General features: G+C 38.3%; 2 protein-coding genes across 2 annotated transcripts in view; both read left to right on the forward strand.

Moving 5' to 3' along the window:
- The window catches only part of tbck (TBC1 domain containing kinase), a 44,227-nt gene extending 32,219 nt beyond the window's left edge, over nt 1–12,008 (forward strand). Inside the window, exons 24-26 of the mRNA XM_070856164.1 lie at nt 2,915–3,078; nt 5,838–5,997; nt 10,954–12,008. Of these exons, the coding sequence (XP_070712265.1) occupies nt 2,915–3,078; nt 5,838–5,997; nt 10,954–11,064 (435 nt within the window). The 3' untranslated portion in view covers nt 11,065–12,008. The remainder of the gene's footprint in view (nt 1–2,914; nt 3,079–5,837; nt 5,998–10,953) is intronic.
- Nucleotides 12,009–12,323: 315 nt separating this feature from the next.
- LOC139198644 (arachidonate 12-lipoxygenase, 12R-type-like) lies at nt 12,324–21,021 on the forward strand. The gene is made up of 15 exons (XM_070827554.1): nt 12,324–12,353; nt 12,534–12,711; nt 12,949–13,153; nt 13,288–13,369; nt 13,660–13,782; nt 13,969–14,072; nt 14,651–14,817; nt 14,987–15,130; nt 15,428–15,631; nt 15,832–15,918; nt 16,042–16,211; nt 18,628–18,749; nt 18,868–18,968; nt 19,417–19,587; nt 19,817–21,021. Exons 2-15 carry the CDS (start codon nt 12,559–12,561, stop codon nt 19,994–19,996), a joined length of 2,013 nt encoding a protein of 670 aa, XP_070683655.1. The 5' UTR covers nt 12,324–12,353; nt 12,534–12,558; the 3' UTR covers nt 19,997–21,021.
- Nucleotides 21,022–21,312: the final 291 nt, after the last annotated feature.

The following is a 21,312-nucleotide window of genomic DNA, read 5'->3' on the forward strand; positions in this document are numbered from 1 at the left end:
ATCTGTACACTATGTACTGTATGTGACTGAACTGATTTTCCATACACGCATGAACATATCTAAATGCACGCACCTCTGCTTCAGTGATAAACTGGGATGTGTGATGTAATTGTTGCTCATCACAGTGAAAAACTGTGCCTGCTTGGACAAGGACAAGACCCAGCTGAACACATCCTGTACCTGGTCAAATATTGTTCACATTCAATGGAGAGATTGGTGCAACTGTGTTCACTTTTGATTTGGATTTTATTTCATTTTGTTGAAGTATCAATAATTAAGTACAAGTTACATTTGAACTTTGCAGTAGTAGGTTTTACCGCCAGCTTAGAAAGTGAGGTGTCTTTGTCCCTGGTTCCCATGTAATTCAACCATGATCTCCTCATCGCTGGGTTTGTGCAGCAAAAATGTATAACTACACTGAGAATCAGCATCCAGTACGAATGAGAGAACATTCAGATACTGTTGTAATCTATAAATTAAAGCTGGTGTCCTTATTGTATTTGTATATACCGTATATGTAATTTATTAGGCTCGATGGCATCATATTACAAAAAAGAAAACATGTAGAAACAGAGATAAAATGCTGTGTTATTTAGAAGTTTCGATTAGTTTGTTCTAAATTCAACGTTTCATTTGTCTCACCGCTTGAGAAGACAACAGCATGCAGAGAATAATAAATCCCAGTTTACAGTGACAGTATGTAAATAGCACTTGTGCGACGTTGACAAAATAAAAACTATTACTATTCAATTATCTAGATTAATTAATTAAAAACACTTTGAAACCAATGTACATTTAGTCAGCTTTCTTTGCAACTAGAGCATTGCAGCACTCGTGTTTTTGAGCAACTTCCTGCTCATATTCTTTTATAAGACAAGGTTTATCTGATCTCTTTAATTGTTTAAATCTATGAAGCACAACATAATAACGCATTCAATTCTTTTTAATGTTTAATGTTTAGCTAACATTTTAGAAAATCAATACATTTTAATGAAATAAAACATCACTTTTCAGGAACAGAGAGAAATGAATAACATCAGTTTTCAGGGACCGAGAAATGACCATATTTCTAATAGCAGATGCCATATATTTAATGGCTGCACCTATTGTTTTGGCCTTCATCTATGAACTAAATTGATCACAAGATAGGAGGCATCCACATCAGGGAGACGTTTTCTTTGCAACAATATGTAGCTCATAGCTATATCATAGCTATATATAAATATTGGTTGTGCCTTCTCATGGGGCCTAGAATAGCTCCTATCGAGCTCTCCGCTGATGATTCAAAAGAGCAGAATAAAGTTGCCTGTTGAAAACAATGCACCACTCCTCAAATCAATCTCTTCCTGCACCCTTTAGACATACCCATACAAACTATTACTGTATAGAATTGAGTCAGAGATTTTGCTATAATCACAGTTGAGATCCATCACCATTTGAAATAATCAGTCTATGAATATTTATTAGCAGAAACAAAAGTGTTTGAGGAAAATTTAAAGAGAAAATATGAGAGCTTTGCATGTCTCTAGTCACAGCCTACACTCAAGCTTTGCAAGGAATTAATTGTTTTGGACACAGTCAGAATTAAGCCTCATGACTATGACTGTCACTATAAATCAAATTACCACCAGTATACAGTGACAGACACCTAGAACTGCAGCTACCAACCATACAACAACACCCCGGTCACTGTGAGTTGTCGTATTCAAAACTTTGGTCTGCTAAGGTAACCAGTAACTATAGCTGTCAGATAAATGCACTGGAATAAGAAATACTATATTACTGCCTGAAAAGTAGTGGAGTACAAGTTTAAAATAACATAAAATGGATATAGTAGTATTCAAAATTGTACTTAGGTACAGTTTTTGAATAAATATACATAACTTCTTACTTCTTTAAAACTTTATATGGAGAGCCAAGTATTCATAATATGGTAAATGATCATATAAAATAGCAAAACTTAAGGCTATTTAAAACACTACTACCTGGATTTTTAAGAACTAACACAGGCTTGTTACCTTAAATCCTTATCTAGAATAAATAAATAAATCTCCAACTCTACTCTGGGCTCGCAGATGTCACTGACTTCTTCACTGGCCAGGAGATTGTTCAGCTAGCCAGTGGAGTTAGCTGCTTTCAGCCATTTTATTTCATGGGTGGCAGAGTTTTGGCACTTAACCTACTTGACTTGCAGTTGGCCTTTCTCTGCTCTGTAAATGGTTTCCAAACAGTGTGCTGAAAATTCATAGATAATGCTATTAGTATTTCTCTCCTATTTAATTTGCATATGAATGAGTAGAAGTACCAGACTACTTAATGACCGCTCATTATCACAATGCATTTGTTTGTTAGTGTGCTTGAATGGGCTTGGAAAAAAAACTTTATTTTTTCACTTTTTATACTTTAAATGATATCAGGGCGTCTGGGAATCATAATCACGCATGGCCAACATTGCAGAGACCAGGGTTCAGTCCCCTGCAGCCATGCCTCTGGCTTGGTTCTTTAATGAACCCATTTGGCAGCACACATGGAAACTGGCAAAGGACCATATATGGTCACTGCTGCTGCTCATCTGTGGTGCTCTCTGAGCTATAATACAGTTTTTTATGGTAATACATAATGTAATTCTGTTCTTGAGTCAGCAGGATGAACTGTTTATAAGGCCAGTGTACGATATCTCATTAATACAGAGGAAATGTAGTTAACATTGAAGACATTCAGGCCTAATCACTGTTTCTTGGTTTTACAGAGACAATAATATCCAACATGACATTATTCTTTGTGCCTTGCTTGTCTTTTTACAATGCCTGCTTATCCAAATTCCATTATTCAAATTATATTCAGAAATCCTATAAAAGCCTGCACTAGAATTTCTCCCTCTCCATCTGATCTCCTGTGACTTCCTTTCTTGTAGTCTCGAGAGCCTCTAGCGCTGTGTGACCTGAAAGCAGAAGTGTCCCCCAGGATCTCGGCCGAGGACTTAATCGACCTCTGTGAGCTGTCATTGGCCGGGCCCACCAAAAGGACCAAAGCCGGCAAGCCCAAAATTATTGCTGTCGACATCCGCAGTGTTGAAGAGTATCCTTCCCATTTCTGTGTGGTTATGGAATTCACCTGTGAGCTCCTCGTCTGTTTCAACAGGATTCCCTGTAATGGTATTATTTTAACTTGTAAATACGTTGCTCAATTTTTCTGAGCTGAGGCACAACAGGGAGCTGTGCACACAGACTGCAGCCTGTTTTAACAACCTTGGATTGTGTCCAGCAGAGCAAAAACAATACATGTTCTGCTAACATTTTGTTCACATTACTGAGATTTGCAGTATTGGCACTTACAGATAAAGCTGTTTCCCAGTGTAATTTTCTTAGGGAAAGCTGCTCCAACTTTCCATTTCTTGTGCTTTATAAATTTAGCTTTTTACACTTCAGCCACACAGGTAGTGTATATGTGTATGACAGTCATAGTTTTGCATTCCTTTGTACAGGTGCACAGACACTGCCTACAGCTCAGTGTTCACTGTATCACTGACAGTGATCTTCCACACTACACCTGGTTGAAAAACAGATAGACTGATCTGCTTTGAGATCTCTCTCTGATGGGTGTGTCTCTGTGCTGTCTCACAATCCAAGCCCTGTAGTGTTATCCAAGTCTTTTTAAAAGCTGCCTGTACCTTTCTGACACAAATATGTCATGACTGCGCTATATCTTTGCAGGTTGGATGCTTGTTTTCCTTCATTTGATGATAAAGACTAATGTTTTTACGCACTCATAAATTATTTACGAAAGGTTAAAGGGTCATGACGCACATGCATGTCTTGACCTGGTGTCAGTACTTTCCAGAGGTTTGAAATGGAACCACAGGTATAGACAATGAAACAGTTTGGTTCCCATCAAAGGCAAGTAGGGGCAGATTCAGGGTGGATGATCTACTTCAGTTATGTGCTGCCAGAATTTGCAACACTCACTTAGGCCCTTCATATCCACCCAAGCTGCCTGATCACATTCTGCAGTCTGAGAGACGAGGGGATAAAGCAGTGGAGATTAGCCTGTGAACCTGAGCAAAATGCAGTCTTCTGGCATTTTTGGCAACATAAGTCCTAGTTTGCTCTTTAACACTGTATATTTTAGACTTATTAATTAACTTGATAATCATGACCAATACATTTTAATGTAAAATATAGTCTTAATTGTTTTGCTACGTACAAAGTAAGCTCTTTTGTTCAGCTCAACAGTACAATACCTGAATATGTCAAGTGAAGAGTTTCTTTGTGACAGCTTACTACCGATGGGGCTGCAGTATGTGTGGGCATGTGTGTGATTGCTGTCCAAAGAAAACTCCAGAAGTATCTCCAGAAGTGACAATTTAATTTAAATTTACATATATACATACATTATATATAATCAACTTAATTTGGTTGGTTGGTGGATAAAGTCATGCTTTTTAAGCTAAATGAACAATTAAAAAACTCATTGGGTACTGAAATTGTTAAAAGGCTGAACGCAAGGCTGTTGTTGACATTCTGAAGATATGTGGTATTCAGGGGACAATGACAGTATGCATGGGTTAATGTGCATACACACACCAATGTAGATCTGCCATACAAAGAAATTCCCTGCAAGTCCCTTTGACAATGAACATTTCTACTGCTTGCCATATATAATAGCCTCTTTATCCATTTTTAGTAGCTCTGCATACAATTACGAGGTAGTAAATAAAGTAAATACATTTTGCTTTTGCAGATGGGCAGTTTTTATTGATTACAACTAGTAATAGCGCCCCAGAAAACCTTGCCTGTAAAACAGGCAGAGGACCTGAAGGAGTGAGCCTCACTCTTCAGATATTCAGTGGAATGGTAATTGTTTAAAGTAGCCCTAAAGAGCCATTAATCAATTAGGATTAGTGGATAGAGCAAGGATTTAGGAATGGCAGTTCCTTTAGCCAAATTCCTACGCTGGATCCTCCTGATAGACAAATGCTCCTCAGGCTAACTCACACAGACAAAAAGGTTGTGACCACTTTCACAGGATTTGGCAACCCTTGTTCACCTTTATTGTGATCTTAGACAGAGCTCTGTTGTGGGTGTCCACGGTCACAAAAAGTGGATTATATTAAGACCTTGGTGTGGGTTAATCCGGACCATCTAGATTTAGCTGTCTAGGTACTTGGTTGTTATTCTGTGCTGTAAAACAACTGGAATATGCCTCCTGTAATCCCAAGGCTAAATGTACCACAATAGGATTCCCCAGCTAGTGGATTATACACTGCATTATGTAACATACAGACTTTGTATGTTCTTGTGGCAGCTGGTATGGCTTAGTGAAAATAGTAATTTGACAGAGAAAGCAGTTGAGCACCACTTGTCTTAAAATATGTAGCAATTACGCCAATAGCTTAACGCTTGGAAATAGAAATAGAAAGAGTTATTATTCAATTATATACCACTCTTTGGGTCGTTCACTGTCCTTGTGCTAAGACTGACTCACTGAGACTTAGTTGTTTTCTTCCCTTTTTCTTCTCTTTCTCACGTTGACCCTTAATATATCTCTTTTATATGTATTTTTCTTCCTCCTCCCTTCGGTAAGGAGAGATAGTTTTTCCCACACTGCTATCTTGAAGCTTGTCTTACATACTTTTCGTATTGGAAGTCGGTCAGATAAGCAGTACAACAAGCACTCTAATTAGGATATCATTGAACAGGCTTGATACTGTTTCCTACAATCTATTGTATCCATGAAAAAAAATTTAAAAAAACCAAGGTTCACCTCCTCCCTTGCCTTGCTTCCAGGCAGGTGCTCTACCTGTTCAAAGCTGCGCCCCTTAACCCCACTCCCTCCAGCTTCAGCAGAGGCCATATTTCTGGCAGCATCAACATTCCCTTCAGCGCGGCGTTCAGCCCTGACGGTGAGCTGGTTCAGTGTCCTGCAACTGGAATCCTTCAGAACTACAGAGGACGTGTCATCGTGGTCATTAGCCACGCCATGAAGAGTGCTGCAATGGTGAGATAGCAAACACACACAGCATACACACACATGCACATCAGTATACACACCATTTAGACTGTGTTTACTGTGGTATATGTACCCAAGCAGTGTGTTATAGGACCTACATGGGGTGGCAGAGTCAGTCTGTTAGTCCACTACTTTAATTCAGACTGAAATATCTAAACAAATATCTGATAGTTTGGTATGAAATTTTATATACAGATCATAGATGAATATGGTGTTACCGTGAGGTTGTTAATAACGTTTTTGAACCATTAACTTTTCATCCAGTACTGTCATCAAGTCATTATTTGACTGTGTCACAAGCTTTGGTTTATGACCAAACATTGACAGACACTTCTATCATCCTCAGCTGTACTTTGTGTTTGGTACTAATGAGCACTAAACACAAAGTTCAGCATTAACAAGCTAAACAAGAGGTGAGCATTTCAAACTTTTTTAGCATTTTGCTCAAATCAAGGTTCTGCCATAGTGCAGCCTCACAGAGCTGCTAACATAGCTGTAGACTATCGGGTTGATCTGGTAAAATCGGAAAGTTAGAGGCCATCGATCTGTTAGGGACAGTTTTCCTTCCAAATCTACAGAAGGTTTTTTTCATGTAATTAACTTGAACAACAAAGGTGTTTGGTAGAGACTGCTGACAGCTATCTGACAAAAACACATGTACAACTCAAATTGCTGCTGCACAGCGCACCAGGCAATCCTAACAAATAATAGCACACAAAGAATGTTTTTAAACTGTAGAAAACATTGGCTGAATATTCCTCTTTTTCTGAGATTTTTCAGGGAATGTGACATCCCTTTAGTGTCCAGGCTGGGGGTCATGTCAGGGCAGTGAAAGCTGACCTCAGGGTCATATTGTCTCCTTAAAGCCCCTCTTATCATCTGCTGGATCTCACTTGCGTCATAGGTGAACTGCACAAGGGCAGGTCTCAAATGAGATCATGTCATTGATGTATCATTTTTATGTTCTGCCAGGAATTTCTGAAGCAGTGATTGTTTTAAATTGTCCTGATCCCCACCAGAATTAGGCATTTTCACATGAAATTACTCGCCAGCTTCATAATAACATCTGTCACTTTGTTTCACAATACAAAAAGCAGCAATAAGACAACTATCCCACTTTCACTATCAACACACAGTTTTCACCAATTTATGTAATTTCTTATGATTAGAATCTTTTTCTCTTATGATTTGCAAATTATTTTGGGAATATTTTCAGTCACAAGACTCATAACAACTGCAACACAGTAAAATAACAGCAAATATGGTTAAATTTATGCAGCATCATCTTTCTGACTTTCCCCCACTTGTTGCACAGTGAATCCTAACCCATATATTTATGGTTATCCTGTGTTCTCATTCAGTCTTTTTGTATTCATGTTAAATTACATAGAAACCTAGTTCAGTGTCTGTTATGTCTGTCTATGTCTGACAGGAAACCATAAAACAATGATAATTTATGAGTGAGTAAAGTTAAAAGCCAAAAGCAATAGTAATGATTTACATAGAAAAATAGGTTTATGGTATGATTGTCCTCTTCGTAGGAAATGATGTTTGGTTTATAGCTGTGTTGGTGTGTCTCAGTCCACCACTTCAATCCAGACTGCAAATATTTAATTTATTGGCTTGCAATTTTGACTTGGATGATCCCCCATCTTTTTATCTTGCACTGCTAACAAGTTATCCAGTGAAATATTTCACCTACTAACTGGATTGCTATTTCATAATCCTGTTTTTCACACTGCAAATGGTCACATCATATCTTAAAAGGTGTCACAGAAGCATTTGTTTTGCAATGCATTTCAAGAAAAAAACATTAAGCACAGAATATGTACTTACGTCAAAAGTTGGCTGTGATACACGGGATTAATGAATTTCCCACATAAACAAGCAGAATACCGACATGTAATGTACCCGTCTAATGTGTGTAGAGGTGTGTAGGGTTATTGCCTGCTGTCATTTGAATGTCATTTAATCAAAATAAAGACAGTGGATGGCTTTGAATGAGCCTCCTACCTGTTTGCACTGTGCACTGCACACCAAACTACCACACAAATGGGCAAAGCGAATTTCATGGTCTGGAAAATAGTCTTGTTAACATAAAAGATTTTACTAAGACACTAATCCCCCATATCCAGACCTCCGTCTCATCAAAATCACAGCAGTCTGGAGAAAAACCTTGAAATCCTGAGGTAGCTGTATGTCATTTGTGCATTTGAGTAGACTTGCCTCAAGAAACACCTACTGCGGTAGAGTTGGCTACAAATGCATGCTCAGTCGTGTAAATTTATTGGTCTGATGTACAGTATAATAAAAATGTTCTGTCTTGTTCTCTTTTCTAAAAGACAATAGGAAATTGGCTGGGGCTGAAACTGTAACTCCATAAATCATTGTCTTTGACATTTTAGTGAACAAAAATAGCTTTGCTTGCTTCAGCATAACAGAACAGAGAACTATATTGATCATTATAAATTCCCCTTTTGTGCTCTCTTTGGAATAAATTAGCCAAACTTAAATTTAACAACTCAGCTGGGATATTGCTCCAGGCAACACCCCAATTTAGAAAATATGTCCTCCTTCCATATGTTGGAAAGTAGAAGAGGGAAATAAGTAGTTCTCCTTAATTGAAGAGATGGTCTTGCATTTTTTTTTTTTATGAAGCAGCAACAGAATCTCAGTTTCTAACCTGGATGCAGGATCTCCAACAGATAATGGAAGAATTCATTTACAGAGGGGTGTAAAAAGAGTTGTTTGTGAACTGTTTATGGCTCATGTAATCTGCTTGTGGTCATAACTACGAATTGCGGCTTTTGTGCCTCTGATATTTTGCTCAGTAAATCATCATGTGATTTAAGCTGAAACATAAATACCAAATCAGTGCTTTAGACAGGCATTAGTATCTTATCTAATCATTATCATTATACAACTATGAATCATGATGACTGTCATCTTAATCATCACACAGGCATGTACAGTGACTATTTGTCATACTCGTGATAGGACTGAATTGGTTTTGAGATGTTTTGCTTTGAACTCACTGGCTTATTTGAGGTAACAGAGACACATCATCACCCACCCAACCAACCCACAGTTGAGATTCCTCATCTTTGAGTTTTATGATAAACCTGAGTAATTCATCAGACCTTTCAGTCATGCAGGTCACGAAATTAAAGGTCGATAAAAAGACTCAATTGTGCTTAAATGCCATTCACATCTCACCACACCAGTGGCATTATCATTAGCTTTGGGGCAAAGCAATGAGTGCACTCACTGTGTGGTCAGGCTTTACTGTAAACCTTTAACATTTAAACCTTATTGGGATTCAGAAGTGAGCCAGATTCTCCACGTGTGTGTGTATGACCAATGTTGCTTTGTATGAGACACATGAATGAAATTGAATGAATGTATCAGTCAACAAATCAATCTAGTTGTTCAGAAATATTATTTTTGCACATATGTCGTTGCTGGTTTTCTTTCCTCATTTTACTTTATTTTTCTATGTCTATTTTTCTGTTTTTCATTGTGGATGTTTTATTTGTTATTTGTTGTTATATTATGCAAAATGCTCCTTTTAATGTCTTTTATAAATAGAATATTTGTCCCCAGTGTACTAAGAGACCCCCAAACTAGTAAAAACTGTCCTGTCTCTTGTTCTCCTGCTACATCTTTCAGTAAATGTGTGTGAAAACATGCTGCTTAGATTTGGCTCCACTTATGATGTCATAAGGGGATCTGCTGATCATGTGACCTCCTCCAGCCCTTCAGCAGGCTGATTGTTCCCAGTTGTTGATTGAATTTTATTATTATAGTCTTTCAATCAATGAAAGTGTACTGTTTAAAACTAAAGCTTCAGTATCTTTATGTATTGATTTTGAAATACTATGTGCATGGAATCATTTGGACAACATAATTTTATGAAACAATAACATCATATGATCATATCACAATACGATTCCACTTAGTCATCAAGTGTTAATACCAAATACTCAGATTTATCTGTAGACTGTGAATAAAGACAAATTACCTGACAGAAGCTCAGAAAATTTGGAAAATTCAGTGACTGGAAAAAAAAAGTTAGTTTTTTCCCCCTAATAATTAATTAAAGCTATGCAACTGAAATTTAACCTCAACCCTCACATGAAACATCTGAAGTTCTCTCTTTCTTCATTTGGCAGTTTCAGTTTTTGTAATAACTGTTGTGTATGATGACACCTTACAATGAGACAGAGAGGTTTCATCATCAGATTTTCTAACATTGCTGTAGTGAACCCACAGAAAGGCATGTTGCACAACACAAAGCAAATGAGGCCACAACAAGAGTGAAACCCCTGCTATAACCGCTATAATTCACTAGTAGTTGTTTTTTTGGCTTGCATTATTATTTTTTTCAGCCTGACGTTTTTTGTGTGTGTGCGCATGTGTTGAATTAACTTCAGTGTAGCCTTTGAGTCTGTAGTTAGGGTTGTTATTGGATTACAGTGCACTGCATTTGAAGGTGAATCTACAGTAATTAGGGACAAAGTAATATGTGTTCCAAATACACAAAACACTGGGTAGCACTTAAATGATTTTATCAGTGAGGTAGACAAACAACCCTTATGACGGAGGAAGGAAGTCTACCTGAGGCAGGTCCAGTCATGTTAGAAAAGTCTGTTGCCTTTCTATTCAAAAAGTTTTCATGTATTTCCTCATAGTCACGCAAAGTTTTTGTCTTGCATCTACTTTGACATACCTTACACATTATGTAATACATTACACACGTTACATCAAGGTGTTTCCTAATTGATGAAGGGCTGTTATTACGTGAAGATGGTATTTCCCATGTGCAGCAACTGCAGGAGTTCTGAGTATTAACTCAAGGAAACCATGTAACAATGTTATGTGAGGCAATGAGAACTTTCCTGGAGAGAAGAAAATTAACTTCTGTTTTTTTCCATTGCTCACCAGTTTGCAGCACACCTGGTCAAGGTAAATTTCCCACGGGTTTGTATCCTGGATGGAGGGATCAACAAGCTGAAGCCCACTGGACTCCTGACTGTCCCATCCCCTCAGATCTGAGCCCGTTCCTCAGCTTCACATTAACAAAAGGGATGAGTGGAATAACTGCATATTGTGTTTTGAGCTGATATTGAAGTGAAAAAAAAACACATTTATTTGGACTTTTTACACATTCTAATTAAACTGTGGCGCAAAATGAAAAAAATGCATTGTTATAATTCCTTTCTTAACCCTATTTAATTTCATCACCGTACACACTTAAAGGGCAGATTTATTATTTTCTGTCTTAAAAGAAGAATGATTTAATCAGTTATTTTCTTTTCTTGAAAAACCGCCATGTGTTGTAATAGCTGCGCTGATAAATTGAGCTGTCTGTGACCAATATAAATATGTTGTTGTATGTCAACCTGTCTATTCTGAGCCAGTTGATCTGTGGAGCTGCGTTTATACACTTGGTGGCTGCTTTTTGAGGTACGCCTGTACAGTCTGATGCAATCCAATACAATTTCTCTGCCATAAAGCCTATTTTTATGATGCCTGTCATGTCCAGTTGTTTTGACACAATCAAAGAGTGGTTAATTAAATCATGTTTTCACAACGACCATAGTTGTTGGTGGTGTAATTCTCCCCCTCTCATGTATGCATGTAGGGAGGACACCTCTTGCAGTTCCGTACAACAGCACCTTTAACTATGACCTCAGTAATAAACATATAATTGAATTTAACACGTTTCTGACAATTTCAACAGAAGCTGAACATCATAAAAGTAGGATTTATGGATGGGCTGTTTGTATTGAATTGCAATAGATTGTACAGGTGTACCAAATAAAATGGCTACTGAGCATGTGTTTTTGTGAGAAACAATACAAACAACAATGATTTGTGCATTTGGTGATTTCATTTCCACTAGCATTTGCTTTGACCTTGTTTACATGTCATTGAATTGTCTCTACTCTGTATTCTACTTTATGTTTTGCTATGTTTTAGAAATGGGTTAATATGTTACAGTTGTTTATAATAAAAACTATTGGATCAATCTGGATAAAGTGTAGGTGAATGTTTTTGTTGTTTTATCATTTAATCATAGTATGTTCAGTACTGTGGGAAAACTGGTTTATTTTTATTGAACATAGAGCTGGCTCAAGACACTGTTATCTGCATCATCTTCCTGTGGTTTTGCAAGTTAGGTAAATGTTCATACACGTCCAACATTCCTCCCCATTGTTGACTATTGCTACTGACTTGACACTCCCACCCCATCACTGTGTGTATAAGAGGAGGAATTGGTGGTGATTACTTCTATGATAAAGAGCAGCTCATCAAAGGAACCTACCTAACCTCATTAACAGGTAAGAGAGATACTTTATTAAATGTTTTCACTTATTAGTAAAAGTGGACTGCAAACGATAAGTAAGAAAAGACACATTTTTTCATTTTACATTTTTTTCGGGGGGGGTTGCACTCAGATTAGAGTGACAGTTCACCTAATTAGTGCCGACTGATAAGACTTATTTTTCCCTTCCCACCAGGATTCTTCTGCTTCCCAAAGTGAAAATGGTAGACTATGATGTCACCGTATCCACGGCCAGTCTTATCAGTGCCACCACTTTTAACAATGTCTCCATTAAGCTGGTGGGCACAGATGGGGAGAGTGAACGCACATGGCTCATAGGCTTCAAAGGGGTTACGTCCTTCATAAGAGGAACAGTAAGTCTGAATTATCCTTCTCTATGTTTGCATTTGTAAGACACTTCCTCAACTCCCTCAAACTCAGACTCATATGTGCAGCAACAGGATATCTGCTGCTCTGCAGTTGCCACTATATTGTTAGTTTTATTTTGTCCACCCTACATTCAGTATGGCTATCATTAGGATGTTACAGCATAGTTCTTGGTTAGCAAATGTACTCATATCCTGTATGAATGTTTTCTGTCTTTGCTCCAGGAGTCTACATTTACAGTGTCCTGCCCTGTCTCTCTTGGAAAGCTGGTTCTGATAGAGCTAGATAAAAAGCGTCTCCTACTATTCCCAGAAGACTCCTGGTTCCCTAAGAAGGTGGAAGTGAGATCCCCAGAGGGAGACACCTACAACTTCCCCATCTACCGCTGGATCGATGATTATGAGGTGCACCGCTTCAGAGAGGGAACAGGTTTGTGTTGTTCACTGACCACAGAAACTATGAACGTTCTGTAAACTAGACTATAAGGAAGCCAAGAGTAAATTCATGCCAACATACCATATATATTAACAAATTTTAAACTTTGTCGTGATTCTTTCTTTAAGCTCTGAGAGTCTACGATGACAAGAATCATCTTGGCTTGTACAGTCGTGAGCAGGAGCTTATCCAGCGAAAGGAAGACTATCGGTGAGAGCTCAGAGCTTAGTGTGCAGTGTAGCTTTATGCTGCACCTTAAAACTAACAGGCATCCAAACCTCCTCCACCCTCATGAGATATAATGATAAATCAACCTTGATATGACATGGTTACACCTCCCAGAGCTGAAATTAAAATGTATTATACTATATTTTGCAAAATTGCAATATTGAATGCATGAATATGTGTCAAGTAATCTTTCATACTCTAAATCAAATATACAGATATGCTTGTATCTAGACTGTCCAAGGTTTCTCATCACTCTGCTCTATTTTCCCCAGCTGGGATGTGTATGTAGAGGGAATACCCCACTGCATACAGGCAGAAGGTCCTCTTTCTCTGCCCTGTGAGGTCCGGTTCTCCTTCACCAAGACTACAGAGTTTGCCTTCACTGCAGCTACAGGGTGAAGTCCTCAAATTCAGTCAGATATCTATCTATCTATCTATCTATCTATCTATCTATCTATCTATCTATCTATCTATCTATCTATCTATCTATCTATCTATCTATCCATCTATCCATCTATCCATCTATCCATCCATCCCTCCATCCATCCATAATAAAGTTAGTCTTTGCATTTATTTTCTAGGCTGGCTGAGCTGCAGTTGAAGGGACTGGCTGATTCCCATGAGAACTGGACTAGTATTGATGATATCAACCAGGTGTTCTGCTGCAAACGGACTGACATATCAGGTGCTGCACTATCGTGGTAGTTTGACAGATTACTTAATATAGTACGCATAACAGTATGGATCTTCATTCAGATGTTTTTATTCATCATGTATTTATGTTAGTTGCACTAACTAAGATCCGATGTTAGCTGTTAGCTGGGGTAGCGCTACTTCTTCTTCGTCTCATGTTGGTCTGAGTACTACAAAGTGGTATTACGCAAAAGTAAGACCCAAGGCTAGCTGATTAGCATGCTAACCATAATGCCCTCTACACATTCTGGTGATTCTGATAATCCACTTATTTATCCATTTTAAATGTTAAATTTAACTCTTAAACTACAACCATGGCTATGTATCTACACATGTAAAACTTTCCAAGTTTCTGCCTTTGCTCATGAGAAAACTAGAAATGTACTTAATTGAATATGATCATGTCTCTGACTGACAGCTGACAATGCAAGTTTCCAATCATGTCTGTGACTGAATTCTTTGTGACTTATTTCCCACCTTCCTGTTTCACATACACTGAACAGTTAAGCTAATAACATTGGCAGAGCAAGGTTTGAAACTCACTGACACTTATCTCTGTTCTTTTTCCAGATTATGTCCAGGAACACTGGAAAGAGGATGCTTTGTTCGGCTACCAGTTTCTAAATGGTGTCAACCCCATGTTGATCCGACGTTGCACAGCCCTGCCCGGGAACTTTCCTGTCACTGATGACATGGTCTTCCTCCATGGTCAGACCACTTTGGCAGAAGAAATGAAGGTGATTTTCTTGACCTTGACTGATTTTAGGATTAAAATCATGTTTTGCCCCATTACGGGTTAAATTTAGGATTGCATGGTGCAGTTACACGTTGACTTTGTATATGTTATATCCACACTGGATGAACGTGGGTGAAATAATTTTGTGTTCTCACTGAAATTTCAAACAGAAAGGCAACATATTCCTGTGCGACTACAAGCGTTTTGATGGACTGGAAGCAAACACCATCAATGGGAAGCAGCAGTACTTGATGGCTCCTCTCATCCTTCTCCACAAAACACCTGATGATAAGATGATGCCAATTGCTATTCAGGTGAGATTAGCACTCAAACTTAGCTATTAGTAAAGATGTGAGTATTTTCAGTCCAATTGCCAGGCTGCTTCCCATTTTCCCTCTGTGAAAAATGCGAATTTAGACATGTAGGGCTGTTCTGGGGTCGACCTCTGCCCTGACTTCCCCTTAAGGGATCATCAGAGTATCAAAGACTAACTTCTCAAGCAGAACAACTCTTTACTTTAAAGGCAAACATGGAGCAATTTAAAGCAAAAGAAGTACTAGTAAAGGATTGAATGGAGTGAATGAACCACCTCCCCCTTCCTTTCCCTGCAGCTGAAGCAGACTCCAGCAGACGACAATCCCATCTTTTGTCCTACTGATTCTGAGTACGACTGGTTGACGGCCAAGATTTTTGTGAGAAGTGCAGATTTCAACGAGCATCAGCTAAATGTTCACCTGCTGCGCACTCATCTGCTGGCTGAAGTGTTTGCAGTGTCACTGCTGCGCAACATGCCCATGGTCCATCCTCTGTACAAGGTAACTGCAGTGCAGAACACTGTACTCTCTGTAGCTGTAGTTTTTTCAACTTGCTGATCTTTGTAACTTACAAAGTTGACGAACCATGTTTTCATGTGTGTACATTGTATATTTGCTGCTAAATGTGATTAGAACCATCAAGATTTCTGACTTTGTCAACAAGTAATAGTGTTACTAACAGCGTTCCCTCTTTCCCTCAGCTCCTCATACCTCACACTCGCTACACTCTGCAGATCAACTTCTTGGCTCGAGATCTTCTAATATCTGAAACTGGAACTTTCACAAAGGTTTGAAAAGACCTACATCCTCAATAGAGCATTTCACTACCTACAAAAAAGTTAATTTTTTTTCAATATCATGCACAGTATTTGTCTTTAATTATATCACTCACATATCTGCCTGTTCCATAGTTTGCGTCTTCTGGTGGAGAGGGTATGATCACAATCCTGAGGAGATCCCTGTCCGCAGTGACCTACAGCTCCCTCTGCATACCAGACGACATTGCTGAGCGTGGACTGGAGGCTGTGCAGAACTTCTACTACAAGGATGATGGACTCCAGCTCTGGGATATCATCCACAGGTAATATAGGCCGCGTCCATTCTACTCTCTCTTATGTGCTTTCATATGACATTGGTGCAAAAGCATGAATGTTTTAAGTTTAGTTTTCCATGCTACAAAAGTGTACAAACTTACACATTGTTAGGGTTAGCTAGAGTGCATTTTCATTCATTCTTTTCATTCATTCCTCACCTAAAGTGATGCACTGAGGACAGAAAAGGATCAGCTGGCCTGCACAAAGGCTACACGTCTGTGTTAATGAGATTGTTCCAGCAGGGAGCACCAATCCTTGCAGCAAAGCAACCTGAAAATACAAATGTAGGATTAGAGGCTAAAATGTATTCCACTGAATTCATCTGCAAATGGTTCACCACGCTCTGGTAAATGATGCCTTGCTGGGCCATCTTACTTAACAGCAAGAGCCCAGACTGATACTCAGACTGATCACTCATTTTGTTACCAATCTGTTATTTACTCAGACTTTTTCTACTACCGATCACTAGAGACTGAAGTATCTCGCTGCTCTGACATCACTTACAGTTGGCTGTGTTACACTAGTGTCAAGCAATTTACTGCACAGAGAATGGCAGTCAGTATTGCGGATTTAATACATTTTTATGCTATTTAAATAAGTGATTTTGCATAGCAAGGGGTCCTGATATAGGAAAATAAGAGAGCCAGATGCTGCATTCTCTATTAGCTAACTTTTGTTGTCTTTTGTAACTCAGTTGATTTTCTCGTTTTCTTTGCATCCGTGCTTTCAGTTAGTCCAGTATAATGCAATCTCCTCTGAACAGTGTATGTTGAAAGGTGCTTGTTTGCAGCAGTCACTGTCACCAGAGGTGCTGCTACAAGTTTTAGGGTCCCTAATGTCCGCTCATTGGGTTCCTAACACTCAGTTGCCAGTCAGTTTATTAAGTACACCTAATGAAAACTAATGTACTCTAACACAACAGCTTATAATGCTCAGTTTTTCTTGAAACTTTTTTAAAGAGGTTTTTGTCTTTAGAATAATTTTGGAGGCTTTAGTTTGTAGTTAAATTGTACTGTGTTAAACTGAGAAGTGTTTCTGATATTAAAAGTAATCTACCCTCGCTGACGTAAATGGTTTGGCCAAAAATTTAGTCTTAATAGGCCGATCGACAAAATTCAAACACTTGTAAAAAGTTTGAAGTGTCCGCTTTCCAACAGTCTTTGAATTGAGCACCTGCGTGCTTGTGTCACAGCTTTACGTTTTCAAACGTGCAACATGTGACTTTGACGCCGTGTGGCGGTCCTAGACTCCGAAGGGTTAACACAACAGGATGGCAAGGGCCAGGTTTTAAGTACACAGACTTCTGAATGTCTTCTTCCAAATAACATTGCAGGACTGAGCCTTTTTAGAAAAGGCAAAACATCTAATTCAACATTGCTGATGGGGTATTACCTCATGCTCACAACCCATTAAGAGCAGTGCTGCACTTTTCAGCTGTGTTTGATTTATTGTTGATTCACCCTTTAAATGTCAAGTGGCTGTGGTCTTAGATTAACAATGGCTTAAAGAGATGACAGTACAGTAAATGGGTGATCTACTGTAAACTTTAGCTACTGGCTCATGACTGAATAGTGTCTGGCAGGTGGCTATGAAACCTAGACGAGATGAGAGTGGGGGCATCCCTAAGCTTTAGTACTGACACTGTCATTTTCAGCAAAAAACAGTCATCAGTGTCGTTGAGTCCTGTAGCTCTGGCAGCCGATGTCCAAAATATAATAATTTGTTTTATGGCAGAGGGGACTGTACTGTAACAAGAGGATATATTCATTTCTTTAGAGCTTAAAAAAGTTCTAATTCAACTTAGAGAAATATGCTTACTTGTTTTTTTTTTTTGCCATATACCATGTTTTATATTATTTGTTTAATCCTAGAGTTTTGTCATGACTGTGAGGTTGTCAGGGAACCATGAGACTCCTGGAAGTCAGTGAGCCTGGCAACTGTTTGTCAAGAAAGAGTTGCAGTATGTAACTCCCTGTAAAAAAACACTTCTGATTGCATATGCCTTAAACAACAAACAAGACATACACTGTGTTGATTGATAACACTCAAAGTTTCTGGTAGGCATATGTTTGAAGTTTCAAGCAGCCCAAGCTAGCTGTTTCCCCTTGCTTCCAGTCTATATGCTAAGCTAAGCTAATTGCCAATCGACTGTAGCTCCATGTTTAATGCACAAACATGAGAGTTGTATAGATCATCTCACCTAGCTCGCAGCAAGAAATCGAAAATACAAGTTTCTGAAAATGTCAAATATCATGTAAAATGATCGCTTTAAAATTGTATGATCTACTGTGTCGAATGTTGCAGCAAAGTCTTCTAAGGAACAGAACTAATTGCTCTAAAAAGAAACAGATACTGCTGTGTGTATAAATATAAATGATTTAGACTTTTCTATATTTCTCAAAGGTTTGTGAAGGGGGTGCTCAGCTACTACTACAAAAATGATACTGAGGTTAAACAAGACACTGAACTGCAGAAGTGGATTTCGGAGATTTTTGAACATGGATTCCTTTCCCAAGCAGGCACAGGTGGGCTGTAAAGAGAAGCTCAATTGCAATGATTATAACCGCACTATTATATTATCATAATATAAAGAGATCATCCAGATGTCTTGAAGTAACACAGTTTATTCTCTCTGATTGTCAGGAATCCCGCAGAGCCTCACCAGCGTGGCTGAGTTGATCAAGTTTGTCACCATGGTGATCTTCACTTGCTCAGCACAGCACTCGGCCGTGAACGGCGGACAGGTGAATCTTTTAACTTTACTGGGATGATCATTGATTGTTTAGCAGGTCTGTGAGGCTGCACTTCGGCACTGTGGTGCTTTACGCTGAAAGCAACAAATGCAAGAAGCAACAAATGCTAACATGCTAACTGTTAGAGGATATAATGCTTACTAAGAAGACTAAATGACAAACTAATAGAAATTTCATTCAAAACCACAAATGTGAACCTGACGGTGGCACTAGAGGAAAAGTCAGGGGATCACTTAAGTCATTAGGATTCATCCTCTGGGGACCCTGAATGTTTGTTTGAATGTTTTAGTTGCAATTCAGATTTCAGGAAAACACATCCAATAGTTGTTGAAATATTTCAGTGTGGACCAAAGTAGTGGACTGACTGACCCACAGACTGATATGGTGCGGCTTTAAAAAAGTATTAATCAGTCGTCTGTTAATCACTCATTCATTGCAGTATGACTATGGTGGCTGGATGCCCAACACTCCCATCACCTTGCAGCTTCCTCCACCAACCAAAAAGGGGACAACGAGCGAGGCCACGATGCTGCAGACATTCCCCGATGTCAACACAACAGTTCAGGGAATGGCTACCATGTGGCTACTCAGCAAACAGTCCTCTGACTTCGTAAGTGTTAAAGACTTCACGAGAAATCACATATATTGAATTCATGTTCAATTTGTGCAAAGCAGGTCAAATGTCATTCAAGCAAAAATATCTTGAGCCTTTGAAAATTCCTGCTCACTTTCTACAACTGTATTATATTTCCAATGGTCAGTATATGATAAATGTTTACATATTTGTGGAGAAATAGTAAAACTAAATTACCTTTTAAATGGTTTATTGATGTCATCAGGTCCCTCTTGGAAATTACCCGGAGGAGCATTTCTCTGAGGAGATTCCCTGCAAGCTGATAAAGGAATTTCAAGAAGAGCTTGGAGTGCTGACTACAGTCATCAATAACAGAAACGAAAGTCTGGAAATCCCGTACACATACGAGGATCCAACCAAGGTGGAAAACAGTGTGGCCATTTGAATATCAGATGGTTTGACCTCCCAGTGGTCAGATGACTTTGAAATGTATATAGTTACTGAATACACATCACATGACAGTTTTTTTTGGATAATTTCAGAATTAAACATTGAAAATATTGCACCTTAAACTAATGCAGCCACAAAAAAATTTGTTCCACAAATAGTGCAAGTAAAATGCATTTTGCATAGTCAGCATATACACTTTTACGGTCAAATCAAATCATCATTACAAAAACAGCTCTGGCGCAACCCTCAGGTGTATTGTGTTTATTCTACAACATGTGGGAAGCATTTCTTTTGAGTACGTTTGTGTAAATATTAATGAAGGTGATATTGTTGGAAATGGAAGGCTGTTTTGGAGGGACTGCAGCTGCTATAACCTTCCATCCTGACTCAGCACCGGTTTTTTTTTTCTGCCGGAACAAAGAAGAGCTCATATATATGTATGGGAGAAGCTCTGTATATCAGACATGCTTTTCATGAGTTAACAAAAAAAGTTTAGTAATTTTAAAAATTGCCATATTGTAAAGATGTAATAAAAAACTATACTCTATTTGCAGCTTTTTTTCAAATGTAATCTTACATATTTATTCTTTGCAATCTGATTACATAATCCTGATTATATACAGGCAACCTATTACAGCTATTACCCAACCATGTGAACCTTCCTCAACTATTGGGCAAGTTCACATTCATATTAATAAAAGTGAGGAAGTGCATGTCCTGTTTTTAACTGATACTATAGTCAAAAGAAACTTACGCATGTGGTCATTATAAACTGATCTGTGATTTTTATTTAAATTGATTTAAGTCTTATGAAAATTTCTTTTTGAATCATGAATTCTTCTTCTAGTTTGTCAATGTTTATACAATGCATCTTATCGAAGTGCAAATGTGAAGCTGCATTGAAAAGTTTTAATACACACATGACCAAAATGTGACAATTTGCACTTGTCTTCTGTCACAGGACTATTGTTTTGTTATTTTGTCTCAACACAAGAGTAAAAGAAGCAGTTATTTTTGCTGTGACGGCTATATGATATGTGTAGGAGAGGACCAATGTTTGATCAAGTGTGTGAGAAATGTGATAAACCTTTTATTGAACTTAACACTCAACTTTGAACAACCTCACTGAGTTCCCGCAGAGGGGAGGACAGTGTCTAAGACAAAGGACGAATTTCAGTTTTAAGTATGTTATGTCTGTGTATCAAAACTGCCACCTAATGGATGTAAGTGTTCAGATAGTACGTACATTGAAAAGTTAGTCAGTAAAAGTTAAAATAACTGCTCTGCTATATATGTAACCAAGATTATGTC

This window comes from Pempheris klunzingeri, chromosome 3 (assembly GCF_042242105.1).
Source record: "Pempheris klunzingeri isolate RE-2024b chromosome 3, fPemKlu1.hap1, whole genome shotgun sequence".
NCBI lineage: Eukaryota > Metazoa > Chordata > Actinopteri > Acropomatiformes > Pempheridae > Pempheris > Pempheris klunzingeri.